Raw genomic sequence first — 21049 nt, 5'->3', positions numbered from 1 at the left:
ATATGAGTGTTGTAGGAGACTCTATTCCAAGTGTGAGGCAAAAACACTATAAAGGGACTTCAACTATGATTTAAGAGTTTTTGCATAAAACTCAAACTACTTCCAATGCTTTCATTTTGAATTGCTTTATTCCCTTTTAAAAAAAAAAATTAAAGATGAAGAGAAAGAGAACAAAATTGTGTATTGCAAGCAATTGTGTTGATACTCTACCTATTCAAGTTTAATTTAACATACATAATTAATATATATATATATATATATATATATATATATATTCACATATATGTAGTTATTACACAACTAATATTACAAATATATATATATATATATATATATATATTATCCACAAAAGAATAAATAAAATAAGATTCAACATATAAATTTTTTTAATCAATAAAAAAAAATTAATAAAAGAAACATATTTCAACCTTTTTAAAAAAAAAATCTAAACAGTGTATTAGTTGACCATACCTCTAAATATAACCCCTACATACTTTAAAAAAATTATGTGATATATATATATTAATTGGTTGTTTTCATAACACTGTATTAAAATTTCAAACTAATAAACTATAACATTTGTCATAATGTTTTATTTGTCTAATTCTAGCAATTTTAGTATAGATTTCATCTACTATAATATCTCATAAAATTTCATACACATTTAGTTAAGTATAATTGACATTATACATCAATTTGATATTATAAATCATTATTATATGATATATTTATCTATATAACTTAATATATCAATGTAACTTCAAAAGTCATTGGATCCCCTAATTTAATAAGAAACGCATATAACATCAATAACTAAGTAGTAACTCCGTAATTACTAATTACATAACACACGTGTCTATTGCATTAATACCATTTTAGTCATACTTACCAATATCATAACCTCTTTTAATTGAATCCATGTCATACAAATGACCAATAGAATAATCAATATTAAAAAAATTCCAATTAACTTAAATTATAAATAAAATTTATAAAAATAAATAAATGTGCAAAGATTGAATTAGACACTATCAGAGACACTAACACGGACACGAAGATGAAGATATGTATAATTTCTAAAATGTACGACACGGGGACACGAATCTATATATTATATAATTATGAATTATATAAATTAACAATAAAGATTTATGTGCACAAGTATGTTCCAGATTATTTTTTAGAGTAGAAAGATGTTTTCCGTGACTGATTCAAAATGATTTGTTTCTTATTTTTATAATCATAATAAAAATTTATACAATAAGTTTGAGTTTTAGAAAATTAATGTATTTTTTCTTTTTAAAATTGTGTTAGAAGCGTACTAGAATTGTCAGAAATTCAACAAACACTTTTTGAATTGGACACTTCACGGATACGTGTCATACGAGTGTCGTGTCTGATACGAGTATCCGACACCGACACACCATTTAAGAGGAGTGTCTGAACTTCATATACACTACTAGAAAATCATTAAATAAAAGTCAATTTTAGAAACAAAAAACTTAGTTGATATATTGACTAAATTAGATACTATTTCAAATACTAAAAACATTATTGGTATCTATATTAGTTTCTACTATTGATAAATAGTTTTTAAATTAGTTTATATTTTAGAGACAAATTTGATTAATCTAATATAAGTTACCTAATGTTAAATAAGTATTAGACATAATAAGAGATGACATTAGATAAATTACAAGTTGTTGACAAATGCAAGAAAAGTTTAAAGCGAACATCATAAGACGAGACAAGCTAAATATAAACGAGTGTCAAAGAACAACAAACACATAAAAACAAAAGACATGTAAGATGCAAGATGACTACGATATGAGTAGACGACCAAATCATCAATGAACGCTTTACTCTAATAGAAGATCTTATCAAGTTACATTATTCCTACAAGAAAAATAATACAAAAGATAAGAATTTTGTCCTTAAAGCACTATCATTAAAGAAACTCTAAGAAGAATGGAAGTGTTAATTAAATGTTATAGAAGAACAAACACACCCAACAAAAGTAGACATATGCTATGATGAACATTATTTAACAAGAACAAACGAGTATGTTAAAGCTCAAAGCAATAAACAATCATTTGCAAGTCAAAAAGATTTGACACACATCAAGTACCTTATACTAGACACGTTTTTCCAGTGTCACATCATCTACTCCTTATAAGTTGACTAATGAACATCTTTCAAGGAATATTTTGACAATACCGTTTATCAATGATACACATACACCTCAAATATAAATAGAGTGATTTACACATCTCATCGTACTATATAACAAAGGATGTCAATATAAAGTTATTAACTTTTTTTAAAAAGCTCTAACCCACAATGTTTTGAAGCATGCAACCTACAATGGTCCTCCCTCTTTGGATGTTTATATAAGATTTCAAGACATAATTATGAGTCTTACATGGATGAGAAAAGTGTTGAAAAACCTTCGAGTTCTTAAATTGTAGTCATCTTCTTGATGAATTATAGAGAAATCTATATTGTAAATCCTTCACTACTATGAAGTTATCTATAGAAATAGGATGCATAATTTCATATATACTTATTTGAGTGTGAACCTTATTATCAAAGAACTTGTTGTTGCATTTCAAAGCCACGTTTCAATAATGTTGTGTTTGCTTCAACGTATTTACTCTACCCGCAAACGAATTTGCAGGATGCTTCGTGTTTGTTTCAACATATTTGTGCGGATGTGTGGGTGAGGCAATGTGTGGAATATGTATCCTCTCACATATGCACAAAGATCACCACGAAAAGTCACATTGACCAGTGCACCATTATGTTTTTGCCCTTACTTTTCATGTTCAATCACATTGTCTGAGTACATTGCTTTTGAATTTTCATGTTGTGTCATTTCTAGACCTCCATAACACATAAACGAAGACATAACCAACTACATCATTAAATATAAAACATAATCGATTATGTGAAAAAAAAATAACTAGTCACATAATTGGTTGTGTGTATAAAAATAGTTGATAATCAATTATTTGTGAAAAAAACTACTAAGATAATTTAATGTGTGAAAAATACTACTAAGATAATTATGTGTATAAAAATAGTTGATAATCGATTATGTGCAAAAAAATAACTACTGAGATAATTAATTATGTGTCCGAAAATCAATGGATAATCAATTATTCCAATCTCTTAATTGATTCTGTCACTCATCTGTGTTGTTTTTCACATTCATGAACTTGTTTTAATTTTGTTGTTTGTGTTTTTTGTGTGTGTTATTATTATAACAAATTATTTTATAATTAATAATATTATTTAAATTCAATACAAATTATGGTCATAATTATATTTTATAAAATTATGAATATTAAAATTATTTATTTGATTTTTACAATTTAAATTTTTTACATATATTCATAATTTTCCACCTATTTATTTTAGAAATATGAAAAGTTGAACTTTTGATTTTTAATGTAAATACAATTATTTTCTAAAAAAGTTTTTTTTTCTTACAAATTGGCATAGTCCGCATCTTTGTCCGATAGTCAATTCTAACACAATTTTTTTTGAAAATAATATTTTAATTACATTTTGTGTATTATTTTTATGAAATTTTTTTATGTTATGACAATATTATCTAATTCGTAATTTTTCCAAAAAATATTAATTTAATGGTACAAGAAATAATTGACAAAATTTTAATTAACTTAAGTATACTAAAAAAATGTCTCATTTCATTATTTATAAATTTTTAATTATAACAATAAATTTATAAACTTATATTTAACTTTTTAAAAAAAATTAATTTTTATCTCACAACCATCACATCACTCATAAATCTAAAGTAAACTTTTCTTATAAATTTATTTTAACATATTTCAATCCATTATCTCCTTAAATTATCCTTAAATTATGTTTACATCCCTTTCTTAATCCAAACACAAGATAAAAAATTATTTTCTCTTATACTTTAAAAAGTTTATCAAACATTTCAGAAAAAAAATATTTCTTGACGCTTTGAGTAATACGGAGGAATTGACTCTTTAGTTTTCAACGTGGCTAAAAAACACGGAACCGGGCTCGTACGGACACGATGAGTTTGCGTTAGTTTCGTGGATGGTCTTTCGTTTTGTGAGTCATATCATTTTCATGCTTTTTGTGTGACTCACTCTCACAGACTCTAACAGATTCTCTTCGCTCTTCTTCACCGCTCTCTACCAAAATGCACTCCACTCCGTTGCTCCTCGAGGAGCCTATCAGAATGGCTTCCATTCTCGAACCATCCAAGCCTGTCAGCATCTTCTCTCTCTCTCTCTGGTTTCAATTTTCTTAATTTTGTGGAATTTTCAATTTGCAAGCTCTGTGATGGGAAAGGACGAAATAATAACCGTTTCTTTCGGTGTGATTGTTGTTTCCATCTTGCATTTGTTGATGCTTTGTTTGTTTGTTTGCTGGATATTAATTTAGCAGTCGGAAACGAGATTCTTGCTGTTTAATCTTTGAAATATTTGATAACGTGAAGGAACTTGACTTTTTTGTAATTAGAAAGTGAAGTAGGAAAAAGAAAATGCCAAATGAAAGCGTGAGTAAGCGTGCCTTTAGTTTTTAGTTTTTTTCGGGAACTGAAAATGGTTTTCTTAGGGACTGTTTGTTTCAGATCTCAGTTTTTTATTTTTTATTTTGAAAACTGTTTTTGTGAAAAATGTTCAATAGTCAACTTCTAATTGATCACTGACTTTTACTCAAAATCAAGAAGTTTAAAGCATTTTCAGAGTTTTTCTCTTGTGTTTATATCGTTGTTTTTTCAGATTTTGTTTATTATTTGGTGTTGAAGTGTGAAACTAAAGACATTGTTAGCCTATTCTAGAGAATTTGTGCTTCTTGACAATTTGGATTTTGACTAAGTGGTTGGTGAAATGCCCTCTGCAGAGTTTCTTTCCGGCTATGACAAAGATTGTTGGCACACTTGGCCCTAAGTCACGATCAGTTGATGTGATTTCTCAATGTCTTGAGGCAGGAATGTCTGGTAGTTTTCCAATGCAACCTTTGATTGTTTGGAATTAGTAGGCCTTTTTTTTCAAAATCAATAACTACGTTACATGTAAGAATCTAGTAGTATTAGTGTTGCTTCTTTATAGTTTGCAGCTTCCCTTGCGTTTCTACTGTCTGTGATTGTTGACAAGCTTGAGTTTTCATTTGGTCATGACTGTCTTATTTTTTTTTTTCTTACAATGTGTCAGTGGCAAGATTTGATTTTTCATGGGGTGATCCAGTATACCACCAAGAGACGTTGGAACATCTAAGGACTGCTATCAAAAGTACCAAGAAACTCTGTGCGGTAAACTTACCATGTAAAAAAATGTGTAGGCAGTAAGCAATAATTATGGAATTACTTTTCTTGATCTCTTAAAGAAACAATACATTGATATTTAAATGAAAAATGGAATCCTAATAAAAGCAAATAAATCTCAAGACATAAAGACTCTAAATCTGGAGCAAATCCACCAAATAGACTCCTAATCCCAATCCCTTAATTTTAGGGGGATTTCTTACAAAAAATCTATATTTATTGGACTGTAAATGTGCAACACCCATATTTCAATAACTAAATTACATTAATCCTTACTCCTTGTGCATGACAGCGATGAATTATGGTTTATCAAAAAAAGTAACTGATATTAATTCCTTATGTTTATGCTTCAATATGCTTTCAAAATGTGAAAATACTATCTGAAGGTTAATGCATGTTAAAATAAATATGCATTTTTGTCTAACTCCAGGTTATGCTAGATACTGTGGGTCCAGAACTACAAGTTGTCAACAAAACTGAGCACCCAATTTCCCTTCAGGCTGACACATTGGTTGTCTTAACTCCTGATCAGAACAAAGAAGCTGCTTCAAATCTTTTGCCTTTAAATTTTAATGGGCTTTCAAAGGTCAGTAATGGTGTTTTAGCAAATGTTTCTGAAGGGAGAAGGGGTATTATATGTATGTTGAATAATGGCTATATCTTTTTGAGGTTTGCATACATGTGTATAGCAATAGTAGTCAAGTGCATGTTGTCTTCATTTGATTTTTTATCCAGCTGTTTACTTGTGGTGTCTTGGTCTTTGTGTGACTTGTGGGAAGCACTACAAGGAATATGAGTGTGACACATTGGATCACAAGCCAATTAACTGAATTGTAGTGCTTCACACAAGTCACACATGTGTGTGGCTACAGGGGAGAAGGGAGGTAGAGAGGAACAGGACTGAAATTAGGGAGAGTGTGAATACCACGAGTTGTTTTTGTTTCTTCTTTTCCATCTCCCATACACATTGACCAGACAGAACATACTGAATAATACATTCTTTCTGATACCATTCTTGTTCTCTGTAACTACTTTGTTCCTAACACTCCCCCTGGCATGCTACCAGACAACAGACATTTTAGCTCCAAGGCCTAATTAAGCCTTAGATCTGAACTAGGCATGATTGACATATACCAATCAGTTTGAAGGAGGAATTTTGGATACTGGTTTCAGATTAGTAGGAATTAATTACAATACATAATTTTGACGAATAGCTCAGATTTTAGATCCTTCACTTAATTGTTTGTTTGATTTAGGTTATTTTGGTGATAGCATTGCATATTTTTTTGGTTTTCTAGGAGAACTTTCAAAAAGTAAAGTGATTATTGTCCTAAAATTAATTTTCACCAAACATTTGAATAAGTCCTGCTGGCTGCAGCTTTATTTTGTCTATTCTTCAAGCAATTTCTAAGGTAGAGTTTTTTTTCTCCTTTTGTTTTAGGCTCCTAGGTTAGTTATAATCTTTCCCATTTATTCTGCTACTTTTTAATTGTTGCTTATAAAAAAATATTATACAATTTTACTCCAAAATATACAGTAATATACCTTTATGCATGGTGTCACATAAAGCCATAGTTTCTTGATGGTTGATACATGTAGGTCCTTTAAAATGGCCACGAAAATTTTTCAGATATGCTTTAAATTATAATTGTTGAAAGATTGCAATAAAGGCGGGGCATATGGATATCAAGAGGCAGCAGCATGATATTGATACTTTGGCAAAACAAATAAGAAAACTGAATACGGGACAAAGCCTGCGTTTTAATGGCTGATGTTTCCTTTATTAATGCTATATTTATAAAATTTGCCAGGACTTCTAAGATGTGCTCAGAAGTTTGCATATTCATTTAAAAAGACTATATGAAGGGAAGGAAGTTTTTGTGAAACTAGTATTCTTCTGAGATATGCAAGAGAGAAAATCGATCGTAAAACTGGAGGGAATTTCTGAACAAATGGCTGCACTTTCTGTTTTCTCTTTCTTCATTCCAAGACAGGCTGTTTAATATTTTCCTAAAGATTCCAATAACAGAGAGTATGCAAGTAGATTTGAAATTTAGTGATATAGGCTCTAGGTCTGTAATTAATGATTTTATTTTGTGTTACTTTAGACATGCGGTGTGGTATAATTTTATCATAATTTTGTATTATTAAGGAATTATCACAATTCCAGTAGCTCTAATCTTGATTATTTTACTTTAAAATTCTTATATAATAACAGTTTGTGGTTTTACAAATTTAGCTTCTTATTTTGCATGCTGTACTATGACTATCTGTACTGTCTAGTGTTTGCTTAACGTGAGGAATCTACAATTTTGCAGGCTGTGAAGAAGGGTGATAATATTTTTATTGGTCAATACCTGTTTACTGGAAGTGAAACAACTTCAGTGTGGCTTGAGGTAATGCAATCTTGGATGGATTAGTTCTCTCTTCAATGCTTCAGCAAATAGTTTTTGCTGACTATTTTAATAATTTTGAAATTATAGGGTTTAGATAAGGAAAGGAAACTTTAAATAACATGATAATAGGTTGATATGTTATTATTTTTATTATATCAGGAATAATGTATATGACTGATACTGGTTGTAATTAGGATTGTAACTTGTATAGTGATGCAATGGCATTCTTATCTTGATTTTAAAAAAGATGTTATTATTATAATAATAAAACCTGTTTCTAGATGTGATGTATTACTATATACTAATACTCCTATCCTATCTATAACTATACTAATAATAAGGTCATGTACTGGTTCCACTAGTACAAACCCATTAATATACTAAGATTAATAATATGATGAGGACCAAAATTGATTAGTGTTGTAGAAAAAGGGCCTTGATTGGTTTTGTATCTAAGATATATTTGTTGTGAGTATAATATTGTGGTATTTAAATTGTATTTGTTGAAAAGGGTGGGGACTACTTGGTCACATTTATCATTCTTGTTTAATGTTCCTTTTGACACTTTATATTATAATTATAGAAATAAGGAACAAATTCAATATCAAGAATATCTCAATTATTATGTATTATCAGGAGTGTTTTTATTTATTCTCGTATCATATCTTTGTTTCTAGAGGATATCAAATTTCCTCTATTATATGATTTCGTTTTCTCAATATAAATAAAGCATTTGTGTTATTTCAGAAACATATGGTTTCAGTTCATTGTTTCTCTCTTTCCTATAGTTTAGCAGATTCTAACAGGTACTGTCATCTATTTCCTATTCCCTCTTTCTTGTTAACAAGGAATCTGCTTTTGTTTGTTTCCTACTTTGTTTTAGGAATAAGAATATATCTATCAATTGTATGTATTTAGAATCCTTAAATTGAGCTGTAGAGATTAGAACTTAGTATTAATTTGTGATTAATGTTGTAAATGAGAATCAATTATCATTAATACTTGTAAATGAGTTTATCCTATTAAGGGGGATAATATAATCAAACAAGGTATGAAACGAAAATTTCTTGACACTCTTTTTCCTCTTAATATCTGTTGTCATTATTTTTTCTTAATCTCTTAATCCATATTCATGACTGTAATAAACATAAAAGAGTAAGGTAAAGCTATTCCATTTCAACAAAATACCCACAATAATGGCATATGGTCTGCTAGCCCAATCATAATTTTCCTGTCTCTAGTGGGGAAAGTTCTTCCCTTTTTGGCTGGTTTTGGGTGAGGAGGGTTTTGACACTCTGGTTTGTAGCCATATGCTCCAATCCTCTGGAGCTACATGCCCTACCCTGTCATTTCAACTGGATATCAGAGGACCTTACAATGGGAAAAAGATCTGTTTTACCTTGGATAATAGTACCAACATGCTTGCTGCTTATTTGCACTTAGTTTTTCTAAGCAAGTGTTTTAAGATATAGAGTGCAGAAAGTAAAATACTGCTTATACTCTTGTCATTATTAACTCATCATCACATCACTCAATTAGTTTTTATTTCTGTAATGCAGGTCAGCGAAGTGAATGGTGATGATGTCACTTGTGTCATAAAAAATTCTGCTACTCTTTCTGGGTCGCTGTATACTTTACATGTCTCACAAATTCGTATTGATCTTCCCACTCTAACCAATAAGGATAAGGAGGTAACAATTAAAGAATCCAAAAGAATCAGGATTGACTTTCTTTAGGTTTTGGTAGAATTGATTTTGAAAGAATTGGTCTGTAAAGTTGATTCTAAAAAGATTATGTGTTAGGGAATTATATTGTACAAGTGAGTTTTAAAGCATTGATTTTGTCTGGATGGTAAAGTAGATGACCTTAGAAGTGTAAATATGGGTATTTTTTAAAAAAATTTGTTGGTCCTGCACCCTAAATCAATTATTTTCACTTTGGAATTAAAAAAAAGTTTGTTTCAAAATCAATTCTATGTTGTCTGCACCAACCACAAGACTTTCATGATATAAGCTACAACATTTATTGTTAGTTTCTTACAGTTCAGCTAATGTTGTCATTTCCCTTTTTAACTCAGGTAATAAGCACTTGGGGTGTTCAAAACAATATAGACTTCCTCTCATTATCATTCACCAGGCACGCCGAAGATGTTCGCCATGTAAGGGTTATTGCTGATAGGTTTCATCCTATTAATTATGTATTTTTAGCTTTCCCTCATATATTATTTACTACAAAAACTTCCCTCTTGCATGAAAACATCTGCAAGGCTTGAATAAATGGAAAATGTTGCAACTAAATCAGTCACTCCAAAATGTTGTCTAGCATCTGACAAATTCTAGTGATGCTTATGATGTTTTCTTATCAGCTCAATGACCAGCCTGGCAACTTTGTCACTAAGTCCTTGAGAGGGCCTAGAATTCAGTTTATATATTCCAAGCTAGGCATATACTATTTATATGCTCTACCTTTGTATCTTCTTTGAATTTGAGACCTGAAGTATATAAAGATGAGTACAATTATGTACTCGTCTTAAGACATTTTAAAACATAATTGTACTCATCTTTATATATATACATACATACAATTAAATGTAACTAAATATATGGGCCTTGTCCCATCTCTTTGTATCTTCTTTGAATTTGAGACTTATGTATATATACATTCTCCTCTGTTGTAATAGATCCACAAACATTATTATTTTCCTCTTCACTATATATCTCAACATATTCAAAAACATCGACAGAGAAAAACTCACTGATTATTCATCACATTGAAGTATAACACCAACCATTTTTTAACAAATTTGTTGCCATAACAACAATTTGGATTTTAGTTATGGACTTTATCGAAATTGTGCTACTCATTATGTATTTTAGGAAGCTTTTTATTTTATCTTCCTATAATTTTATTCTATATTATAGTAGTATCATGGCATTAATACTTGGATTATGTATTTAAAAACCCCATAATTATCAGGATTTGTTTCCTTAGAATTAGCATTCTGTAATTCTTAAAATAACCAGCATGCTCATGTATTTATAAGTGTAGTGACCTCATTATTGTATTACAGAAGAAATATATTATTCTTTCTAAAGTTGAGAGACTTATACTTTATTTTTCCAGAAGTACTCAACTGTTTTGGCTGTCTTTTCATAAGAATAGGGGCCTGTATAGTAAATGCAAAGCACAGAGGAAGGGAGAGTGATTTACTTATTTATCTGCTGTAATTTACTTTTAACTTCTAAATTTGTTATATTGTACTTGTACAGAATTGTTGATTTAGTAAGTCATTTTCTTTATTTTAGTTTTCCTTAATGCACAGTAATAAAATTTTACTATTTGTTATTTGGCAGGCCCGTGAGTTCCTCTCTAAATTAGGTGACCTCAAACAAACACAGATCTTTGCAAAGATTGAAAATATAGAGGTGAGAAACTTCAAATCTTTTAGAACCGTATTACAAATAAAAGTGGTAGTTCAAGATTGTTGGTGTGTGTGCTTTTTGATTTTGACTGCATCTTTTGTCTGTAAATTGTAATAGGGATTGACTCATTTCGATGAGATATTGCGAGAAGCGGATGGTATCATCCTCTCACGTGGAAATTTGGGGATAGATCTTCCACCTGAGAAGGTTTGCTTTTAATTGTGGACAGAAGAATCCAATGTTTATGATTCATTTATAAGTAGATAATAGTTATTATGATATTATTATTATTTTTTTTTTTCAGCATGTGTCTGCATACTGCTATTCATGGCAGTATTTTCTAACTGCATAGTATTGAACTTGTTGACAACTCTCTAATGGACCACATCCCTTTTATACTCATAAAAACTTGTGACCTGCATAATATAATAATTTTCTCAAATCTTGCATATATCTATATGGATTTGGCAGGTGTTTTTATTCCAAAAGGCGGCTATTTACAAGTGTAACATGGCTGGAAAACCGGCTGTTGTCACACGTGTTGTGGACACTATGACTGACAACCTAAGGCCTACTCGTGCTGAAGCAACTGATGTTGCCAATGCAGTCTTAGATGGTTTGTTTTATTTTCTTGATATAGTTCATTTTGTTATAACGTGAGTCAAGTTTTTATTTTGATGGATTTATAGACTATAGCATAGATTGCACTGCATACTCCTATTTTTTTAAATAAAAAAAGGAAAAAATGCTATTGTATCACTATACAGGTTGCAATCCTAATTAGGGTAGCACTACAACCTGTACAGATCATATTGTGCTTTTTATTAATAATCCTTCAAATTTATGGTGCTAATCCATGGTTCTATCATCTCTAAATGTTTTCTTTTTTACCTATTTTATGAATTATCTATGCACTGCATTTTCTGTTTTTATTAATACTTCCATTTTTATGGTGTTTATTAATGGTTGTATCTTAATTTGTTTTTTCCATTTTGATGTAGGAACTGATGCCATTGTTCTAGGGGCCGAGACTTTGCGTGGATTATACCCTGTGGAGACTATTTCCACTGTTGGAAAAATTTGTGCCGAGGTGGGAACTAGAATGTATTTTTTTAACTATACACTAAGTTAGTCCCCAAACACATTTAGAGTCTGATACCTTTTTAAGGTTCTGGCAGGCATTCTCTTAACCAATGCTCTTTGCAGGCAGAGAAAGTTTATAATCAAGATATATATTTCAAGAAGGCTGTCAAATTTGTGGGTGAGCCAATGACTCATTTGGAATCAATAACCTCCTCTGCGGTACTCTTGTCTTTTTCACTAAAATTTATTTAGGGTTGTTTTAATTTCTTTTCCCTCACTGCCATTACATTACTTCACTTGCTTAAAAATAAATTTTGCTTAGTCAAATACATATTTGGGAATAATTTCATTGTGTGAACCTGCAGGTTCGGGCAGCCATCAAGGTTAAGGCTTCTGTTATTATTTGCTTTACTTCATCTGGAAGGGCTGCAAGGTTTCATTTCAATTTTTCATAACAGCCCTTTTATTATTTTAAGAATTTTCTCATGCGTTGGTTATCGATTCAAATGTCAGTGCACTTCTTTGTTTATTAATAATTAATTATGTTGCACTTTTGATGTCTTGTTAACAAATCATTTGAGTTATCTATTATTGGGTAAATTTGTAGGCTGATTGCCAAGTACCATCCAACCATGCCTGTGATATCTGTTGTTATTCCTCAACTAAAGACAAATCAACTTCGATGGACTTTCACTGGAGCTTTTGAGGTATTTAACTGATAACTGGACCTAAGTTGTTTTATGGAGTATTCACATGAATCCTGAAGCTGGCCTTCTGTTATAAGTCAGAGTTAGCATGATTCGGTTCCTTGAGTCGGCTCACTCTTGGATATACTTTTTAACTTGGTACTTAGTATATATTCTTCTGCAATGAAGCTTGATAAAAACACCTGATTGACTTAGCTCCTATTAGACTACTGACTAAAATTATTCATAGGTTTTTTCCCCAATTGTATACGCTCCATGTACGATTGATAACTTTAGTTTTATGTACAGTGGAATAATGATTTTTTAAGTGATCAATTCTCGTGTGTTGTAAGTTGTCTTTGACTTTTGTGCACTCTTTAACTTCTCTTTGAAGCACTACGGTGAACCTTTATTTGGTGTATGTATCCACTAATCAAAAGCAGTGCCTCGAAACCTTGTGGATAGTCCGTGGCACATACAAAACTTTGCTTGTTTGTATTCATTTATGTTCTCGAACGGGTTTAGGGACCTGGAGAACGATTGATCCTTCTGTCGTATTCGGTCAGCTTTGCACCCTTGATGCTCCCTGACGTGATGCTCTTCCTAGTCATCTGACTCCTCAAGCGGGTGGGGTACCTGTAGAAGGCACTCCAACGCTCGAGTCAGTGGGGTATCGACACTCGGTTGTCAGAGTACTGTAGATAATGACGTACATTTCTCCTTGGAATGCGTGATATTTATATTACCTTGATGAGCCTTTGTTGTTGGGCCAGATTAGGGGGTTGGTTTGCGATTAGGGTTGTGTTAGATCACTCTTAACCTTGGATTAGTCTCGCTAATCCAGTCAACCTTTGACTTCAGTGCTACGTGTCGGTCAGCCACGTGTGCGACGTGGTCAGCCCTATCGCTTGGGTTGCGGTTTAGTCTGCGAGTTGGCCGAGTTGGCTGACTCGGCTAGTTGTACCAGTACAGCTGCCTCCCAGGCTCGAGAGATGGTACAGCCGAAGCGTCTGAAAAGTGGGCTCGGGCGGTTTGTGTAATGATGAGTGAAGTGATAGTAAGGGGCGTCTGAACGAGTGATGTGATGTGCATTTATGAGGGGTTTTTTTGGGCGCCAAGCGATGTGGGTCGTTGGATCAAGCAGATCCAACGGCTGGGATCTCGTGACGTTTGGGTTTCCGAGGCGCCTTCGGGCTATAAGTAGGGGCTGGGAACAATTGCCTTTCACGCGTTATCATTGATTGAGCTCTGACACTCGAACGAATCCGAGCGATCTTAGTCACCTTCCTCGTTCGTCTCAAGGTTAGTTATGTCTACTCATTCGCGTCCGACTTCTTCTACGTTCGCTCGGTCTCCTCTTCCCGAACCTCCTTGTTCGTCGTCCTCTTGTTCCTCTTCTTCTTCTTCTTTTTCTTCTTCTAACAAGGTTGTTTTGGTCGGGGCAGTTGGGAACGTTGCTTCTCTGACGGAGAGGGTAAGGGGTGACGATGTTGGTAATGCGTCGAACAGGTCAGCCTCTTGTGAACGGTCGCGTCCTCATGTGGGGCTTGCCTGGGTTGACCCCAAGGTGTGCGAGGTGGCGTCCTTTTTTCATACGGATGCCTCGGTGGCCAAATTTTTGAACGAGGTTCCTGTCTTAAAGGCCTCGGTCGAAGAGTCTCGGTTGGCCTTCGATCCTTGTTCTTTGGAGGATCGTGTGTATAGGGAGCAATCATCTACCGAACCCCCCTTCTTTTTTATGTACAGTTGTCTTTTTTTGGACCTCCATGTGTCCCTTCCCTTCGATGCTTTTACGGTCGGGGTCCTTAGGAAACTTAATGTGGCCCCAACCCAGTTGCATCCCAACTCGTGGGCATCCATGCAAGCTTTTCGCGTGGTGTGCTGGACGTTTGGGGTGCGTCCTCTTCCCTCTTGCTTTTTGCATTTCTATGCGTCCCATCCGGCCGAGCTGGTCGGATGACATTCTTTAGTTAGTTGGGCTGGTAGCATGTTATTCAAGGCCTTCACAGCCTCCTATAAGAACTTCAAAGAGAAGTTCTTTAAGGTGTACGTGGAGCCGGCAGGTACGTGCTACTTTTTCGATGAGGTTGGCCAGTCACGGTTCCCCTTGTTTTGGACGAGAAAACCCACAAAGATCAAGGATTGGCCATGACCGGCCTACCCGAGTGAGCATGAGCGAGTGATCTTTGCCTTGTTCGATAGTCTCCCCAAGAAGATCCCCTCTCGACCGCTCATGTCGTTGTACACGGTGACCGATCGCGCGGTGGCCTTCGAGGGTATGTGGTCTTTATCGTTTGTCATTTTTTGTTTTTCTTCTTCATCTGATCGATTTTCCCTTGTTTTAGAAATTGCCAAGAGAGAAATACCGCTAGCGGTTGGTATGCTGAGCTCATTCAGGAACAAGATGAACGAGAAGAGGGGGGCCGCTGGTGCTAAGGCCCCTAATGTTGAAGGCACTCGGGCGGGCCCTTCTAAGAGCTCCAAGAAGCGGGGCCGGGAGGGAAGTAACATTGCCCGCACCGTCAGGGCTGCGGGGCAAATGCCGACACCCCCTCCAAGCCGAACGGTGGCTCGTGCCGGGTCGCCACCAATCGATGAGTTCAACCGCCCCATTTCGACTACCGTTGCCATGCCTGTGGCCGCTTCGGGGAGTTCGTCTCTGGCCCTGCTGGGGGACGACCGATCCTTTATCCGGGCGGTGAGCTTCGACCTGCCTTCCGGTCTCGAGGGGTTGGTTGGGTCGGTCCCCGAGGACGATATCCTCGACAGCGGCGTCGAGATGATATGCCGTGGGTTGGTCCTGACGCGCCGAGGTGCCGATGCTCGAAGGCGGCGTGTGAAAGATATGTCGCGCCTTAAGCATGATCTTCAGGAGGCGTCGCACAACCTCCAACAGGTTGTTGATGCGAACTCAACTTATGAAAAGACGTTGTGTTCGCAAGTTGTTGAGTTGGAGCTTCGCGCGACCGGGCTGACCGAGGTGGAGAAGGCCGACCCCAATAAGGCGGCGGAGATCGCGCTGCTCCGCAAGGTGCTAGAGATGGCTGGTCGCCGAGCGGCTTTATTGGAGGAGGAAGCTGCTGCCGAGCGCAGGGGGAAAGAGGTGGCAGAGGCCGAGGTGTTGAAAGCCATGGAAGACACCATGGTTTTGATCAACCAAAGTTTTGACCTGGTCGTCCGTCAGGTCGAGGTGCTGTATGGGGGGCCTCCACCTTCAATTCAATTTGACCAAGAGATGGAGGTTGTCGATGGCCGCTTGGTCCCGGCAGGTGACGGTCAGGCTATTCAGGAGGCCAATCCTTCCACCGCGATTCTGAACGTTAGGGAGTTAGCTTTGTGTAATTTTTGTTTTGTTCCCTGGAGCCGGGGTGTGGCCCTCACCTTTGATCTTTTTAATGCAATTCGTTCTGGTTAGTTTGAAATTTTTTTGCACGTGTTTCGACTCGGTCGACGTGGGTTTTAATAATGAGATGTCCCTAACAAACGAACTTTGACGAACTATCTTCAACGAACTAATTTTAACGAACTGAACACCAGTCAGCGTTAGTGTTATTTAACGAACGAACTTTAATGAGCTATCTTCAACGAACTAACTTTAACGAACGTAACATCGGTCGGTCATTTCGATGGGTGTTTATTTGTACGAGTTGAATTGTGCGTTTAAGGTGTCGGGGGGGTATGCTATGTGAGGCTTCATCCCGGCCGAACTGTGTGTGGGACGTTGGGGTCCCACACTCGTGTTTAGGTATCGAAAGGGTACGCCGTGTGAGGCTTCATGCCAACGTCTATATTTGGGCGTCGGGAGGGTATACCGGTTAGGACTACATCCTGGCCGAGCCGTGCAGGTAGTTCGCGGTCTACGCAATTTTGTACAAAACGCCTCGTTAAAACCTCTCCGACCGATGGTGCTGCCGGGTGAGGAAAGAGTGCGTACATTTTATTCATGTTTAGCTGAAATAAAATTGTAGGTGTGTGGCATTCCACGTCCTCGGTACAATTTTTCCTGATAGTTGTTCTAGGTGGTAAGCTCCCCCTTCTCCTACTTCTCGGATTCAGAATGGTCCTTTCGAGTTCGATGAGAACTTGCTGTCCAACTTCCTAGTGTTGTTGCACATTCTCCAGACGAGGTCGCCCTTGTGGAAGCTTCTAGGCCGAATGATGTGAATGTAACTACAAGAACACATGATTCTTGACATTCTTAGGAACAACTTGAGCTGGATTTGAAATGCACTTTACTTTAGAATTGGATCAATGTTCTAAATTCAAGAACTCACCAAAACTAAGCACCAACCAAGACTCATATTGAAGTCCATGTATTGTCAAATTGAATCAAAACAAAAGGAAAGAAGAACAAGAATTAAAACTGGACAGAATTAAGAAACTAGCTACTGAACCGAAAAAGAAACAAAGAACAAAGCTGGAAAACAGAATGTAAACGGTAGAAAATGAAGGAAACACATTAGGAAATGAAACTACCGAAAGGAAAATTGAAGAAAGGAAAGAAGACACTTATATGAAGATGCTTGCTGGATTTTGAGGATTGGAAGAAGCCATTCACGCCACTTGGAACCTTGAACCAAGATAAGTGATGGAATGCCACCACTTGAAGCTCACCATAGCTCACAAGATAAGGCAAAGAAGAGGAAGACTCAAAACTCACAAATTCTCTCCCAAATTGAGTATAGTCTCTCTACTATAAAATTCCAATCTGAATTGTGAAGGACCTAAGCCCTCCTTATATAGGAGTAAGGGCTGATCATTTACATAGCTTATTCCCTAAGCTACCCAAAAAACTCCTAAGATCACACCCCCCTTACTAAGCTCACTCCCCAAGCTTCTAGAATTTGCTAAACTAAAGCCTAAAGATGCTTTTACAAAAGAGGTGTCTCATGTTTCCCTCTAAGCACCTTTCTAAACATTATTCTATATTATTTACAATTTAAAAGAAACTATAAAGAGAGATATTTAATATGAAGCCTATTATTTGAGAGTTTGTAGACTTCTTTATCTTTAGGCTTGATCTTCTCTTTGACTTTTTTTAATTTGTGAGAAGACTAGAAGGAAGAACTTCAAATGTGTAGGTGAAAATCCTCTTCCTTCATTAATAAAATCCTCTCCTAGTGGATATCCATCACCGAACCTTCGTGTTGTATCTTCTTGCCGCTCGGAGCTTGCACGCTGCTTTCCGGATCTTGCTCTTGTCGCGAAGTTCGTTGAGGAGGTCGAGGCCAACTGCTGGGCTTTCCTTGTTGAGGGATAAATCAAAGAGTTGCCATCTGATGGACGGTTCACCCACCTCCACTAGTATCATGGCCTCGGTGCCGTATGTGAGGGTGGATGGGGTTTCTTGCGTAGTGGTTTGTGGAGTGCATCGGTATGCCCATAGGACCTTGAGAAGTTCCTCCGTCCATCTTCCTTTTGCAGTTCCGAGCCTCTTTTTTAGTTCATTCAGCAGGACTTTGTTGGTCGCTTCTGCCTGACTGTTCGTTTGTGGGTGTTCGACGGAGCTTGTGACAGACTTGATGCCGAGGTCGTCGTAGAAGGTTTGGAGGCCCTAATCAATGAATTGTCGGCCATTATCAGATACGATGGAGTTCGGTACTCCGAACCGGCATACTATGTTTTTCCGTATGAAATTTTGGACGTTGCGTGCGGATATGGTGGCTAGGGGCTCGGTCTCTATCCACTTTGTAAAGTAGTCCACAACGACTAGCAGGTGCTTCGTTTGGCCCTTGTCGGGTGAGAATGGGATGATGATGTCCATTCCCTACATGGCGAATGGCCAGGGTGATGTCATGCTGTGTAGCTCTTTTGGTTTCTGGTGATAGAGGGGGCCGAATTCTTGACATTTTTGGCACTTCTTGACATACTCCGCGCAATCTCCGTGGACGGTCGACCAATAGTATCCTGCTCGGATGACTTTGGCTGCCATTGTTCGGGCCCTAGAGTGGCTGCCGCACGCTCCATCGTGAATCTCCTGCAATACATATTGAGATTGTTCCTTGGTGAGGTATTTTAGGAGCGGTGTCGAGTATCCTCTTCGATACAGGTTCTGACCGATCATGGTGTATCGGGCGCATTGTCGTCGGATGCTTTTCTCCTCCCCTGGCTGGCATGTCCCGTGTTCTAGGTATTGGATGATTTGGCTCATCCATGTGTGGGTTTCGATGACTACCATGTAGGGATGGGCAAAAAATCCAATTATAACAAAACTGCTCTATTTTTACATTGATCCAATCCATTTAATATCCATTTGTTTAAATTTAGTTTTTATATTGATCCACATTTTATCAATTTTCTAGATAAGATATCCATTTTACTTAAATGGATATTAGAAACTAGAAAATCCAGATTTCCAATTTAATTCTCTCTGTGATGAAGCTTTATTTATTGTATTAACTTACCTATCACCTACGGCATTCCTCTGCACCGTATGACCTTCAGTAACTCTTTCATCTACATATACTTATCCATTCTTCTTCCTTTTTCATTTATACTTTATTATCCTCTTTTTTTAATTCTTAGAATAATTTATTTCTATTATTGTTATTTTCTTTTGTTAAAAAGCTATTTCTATAAAGCACTCGGTTGTCAGAGTACTGTAGATAATGACGTACTTTTGTCCTTGGAATGCGTGATATTTATATTACCTTGATGAACCCTTGTTGTTGGGCCAGATTAGGGGTTGGTTTGCGATTAGGGTTGCGTTAGGTCACCTTTAACCTTGGATTAGTCTCGCTAATCTGGTCAACCTTTGACTTGCATGGGTTGCGGTTTGGTCTGCGAGTTGGCCGAGTTGGCTACTCGGCCGGTCGTACCAGTACAATTTCCATGAAAAGAGGTAGCCATTTTACAAATGTAAAAAACTTGATTTGACAGGGAAAATGGAGAAAAAATGTTATTGTTCTGTGATTTTTTAATCTTGATCTGAACACTGATTGTTTTCATTCTTTTCTTGACTTGTATGATAACATTCTGGTTTGAAACTAATGTGTTCATGCTCTTTCTTTTAATGATTCTATTGCAGGCTAGACAATCACTTATTGTGAGAGGTCTTTTCCCTATGCTGGCTGATCCACGCCACCCAGTAAGAATTACTTGACGTGAATTAATTTAGTGATGTACACGGGGGAATGGGAACCAATGTAGATCTCAAAACCTCGGAATGTCTAATATTTAAAATCCTTAAACAGAATGTGCCTTATATAATGCAAATCAATAATAAATTCTATAATATAAAACCTAACTTTCCCAATTCAGAATAGCAAGTAAATACTAGTCCGACTGCAAGTATTCCAAGGCCTCAACATCTAATCACCTATTTCCAAATTACCACCGTTTATACCTTAAATCTCAATTTATTTCCAGATTGAAACTAGGTACAATTCCAACGTCCTGTCTTTTGATTCCCCTCATCAGAAGCAATTTTCTAGGACTATTGTGATCTCGGGTGACATTGTGTTTAGATTTGAATATTCCATCTATTTTGGGGTTAGCCTTTACAAAACTGTAAAAGTTTAGTTTATATATGGTAATGACGAGGTGTATTTGTGGTCATTAACTTGTTAACATGAAAGCATATCTTTTGGGTACAGGCCGAGAATAAAAGTGGAACAAGTGAATCAATTTTGAAGGTTGCTTTAGACCATGGCAAGACTTTTGGTATCATAAAGCCACATGATCGAGTTGTTGTTTGCCAGAAAGTTGGTGACTCCTCAGTTGTGAAGATTATTGAGCTTGACGATTAGCACATGAATCATTTTCAAGGTTGCATTATAAGGTTTCTTTGTTTTAGCATTTTCTGTTGTATGTTGTTATAATAAAAAATACTTGAAAGGTCCATTAATAATGTGTATCTCACTTTGGAAGAAATGCTCTTGGCGAATGGATATCATCCATTCCAAGCATGCCAACTGATTATAACATGACACCACAGTTAATTTCCAATGGATTCAAATCCGGTATAAATTGTTCCACTGAAGTATCTATCTACTTCCAACACCAACAATTTATTTTGGTCAAACTTCCCAAATCACAAAGGCTATTGCTTTGAATTATACTACTGCACTTAATCATGCAACATTTCGGATTCTGTTTCTTCAAGTCACTTAATTCTCTCCATGAGAACTGAAA

General features: G+C 35.8%; 1 protein-coding gene across 2 annotated transcripts; it reads left to right on the top strand.

Moving 5' to 3' along the window:
* Nucleotides 1–4010: 4010 nt before the first annotated feature.
* On the top strand, nt 4011–20897 carry LOC137830488 (pyruvate kinase 1, cytosolic). 2 transcript variants are annotated; one of them, XM_068637871.1, is made up of 16 exons: nt 4011–4270; nt 4909–5005; nt 5220–5317; nt 5760–5915; nt 7648–7725; nt 9285–9416; nt 9803–9883; nt 11079–11150; nt 11265–11354; nt 11619–11763; nt 12149–12237; nt 12354–12449; nt 12596–12663; nt 12838–12937; nt 19944–20003; nt 20512–20897. In XM_068637871.1, exons 1-16 carry the CDS (start codon nt 4202–4204, stop codon nt 20662–20664), a joined length of 1584 nt encoding a protein of 527 aa, XP_068493972.1. In that variant the 5' UTR covers nt 4011–4201; the 3' UTR covers nt 20665–20897. The 2 variants fall into 2 exon arrangements, with proteins under 2 accessions (XP_068493972.1, XP_068493973.1); XM_068637872.1 differs by having other exon boundaries at nt 4050–4270; nt 5220–5330.
* Nucleotides 20898–21049: the final 152 nt, after the last annotated feature.

The sequence above is a fragment of the Phaseolus vulgaris genome, chromosome 7 (assembly GCF_051622355.1).
Source record: "Phaseolus vulgaris cultivar YP4 chromosome 7, ASM5162235v1, whole genome shotgun sequence".
Taxonomy (NCBI): domain Eukaryota; kingdom Viridiplantae; phylum Streptophyta; class Magnoliopsida; order Fabales; family Fabaceae; genus Phaseolus; species Phaseolus vulgaris.
Note: the sequence above shows the minus strand (reverse complement) of the source record. Positions and strands in the feature narration are given on the sequence as shown.

Coding starts and splice junctions, on each gene's coding strand:
- LOC137830488 (XM_068637871.1), top strand. CDS start 4,202: ATGCACTCCACTCCGTTGCTCCTCGAGGAGCCTATCAGAATGGCTTCC. Junction 11,151..11,264: donor CAAAGATTGAAAATATAGAG/GTGAGAAACTTC, acceptor AAATTGTAATAG/GGATTGACTCATTTCGATGA. Junction 11,355..11,618: donor TAGATCTTCCACCTGAGAAG/GTTTGCTTTTAA, acceptor TGGATTTGGCAG/GTGTTTTTATTCCAAAAGGC.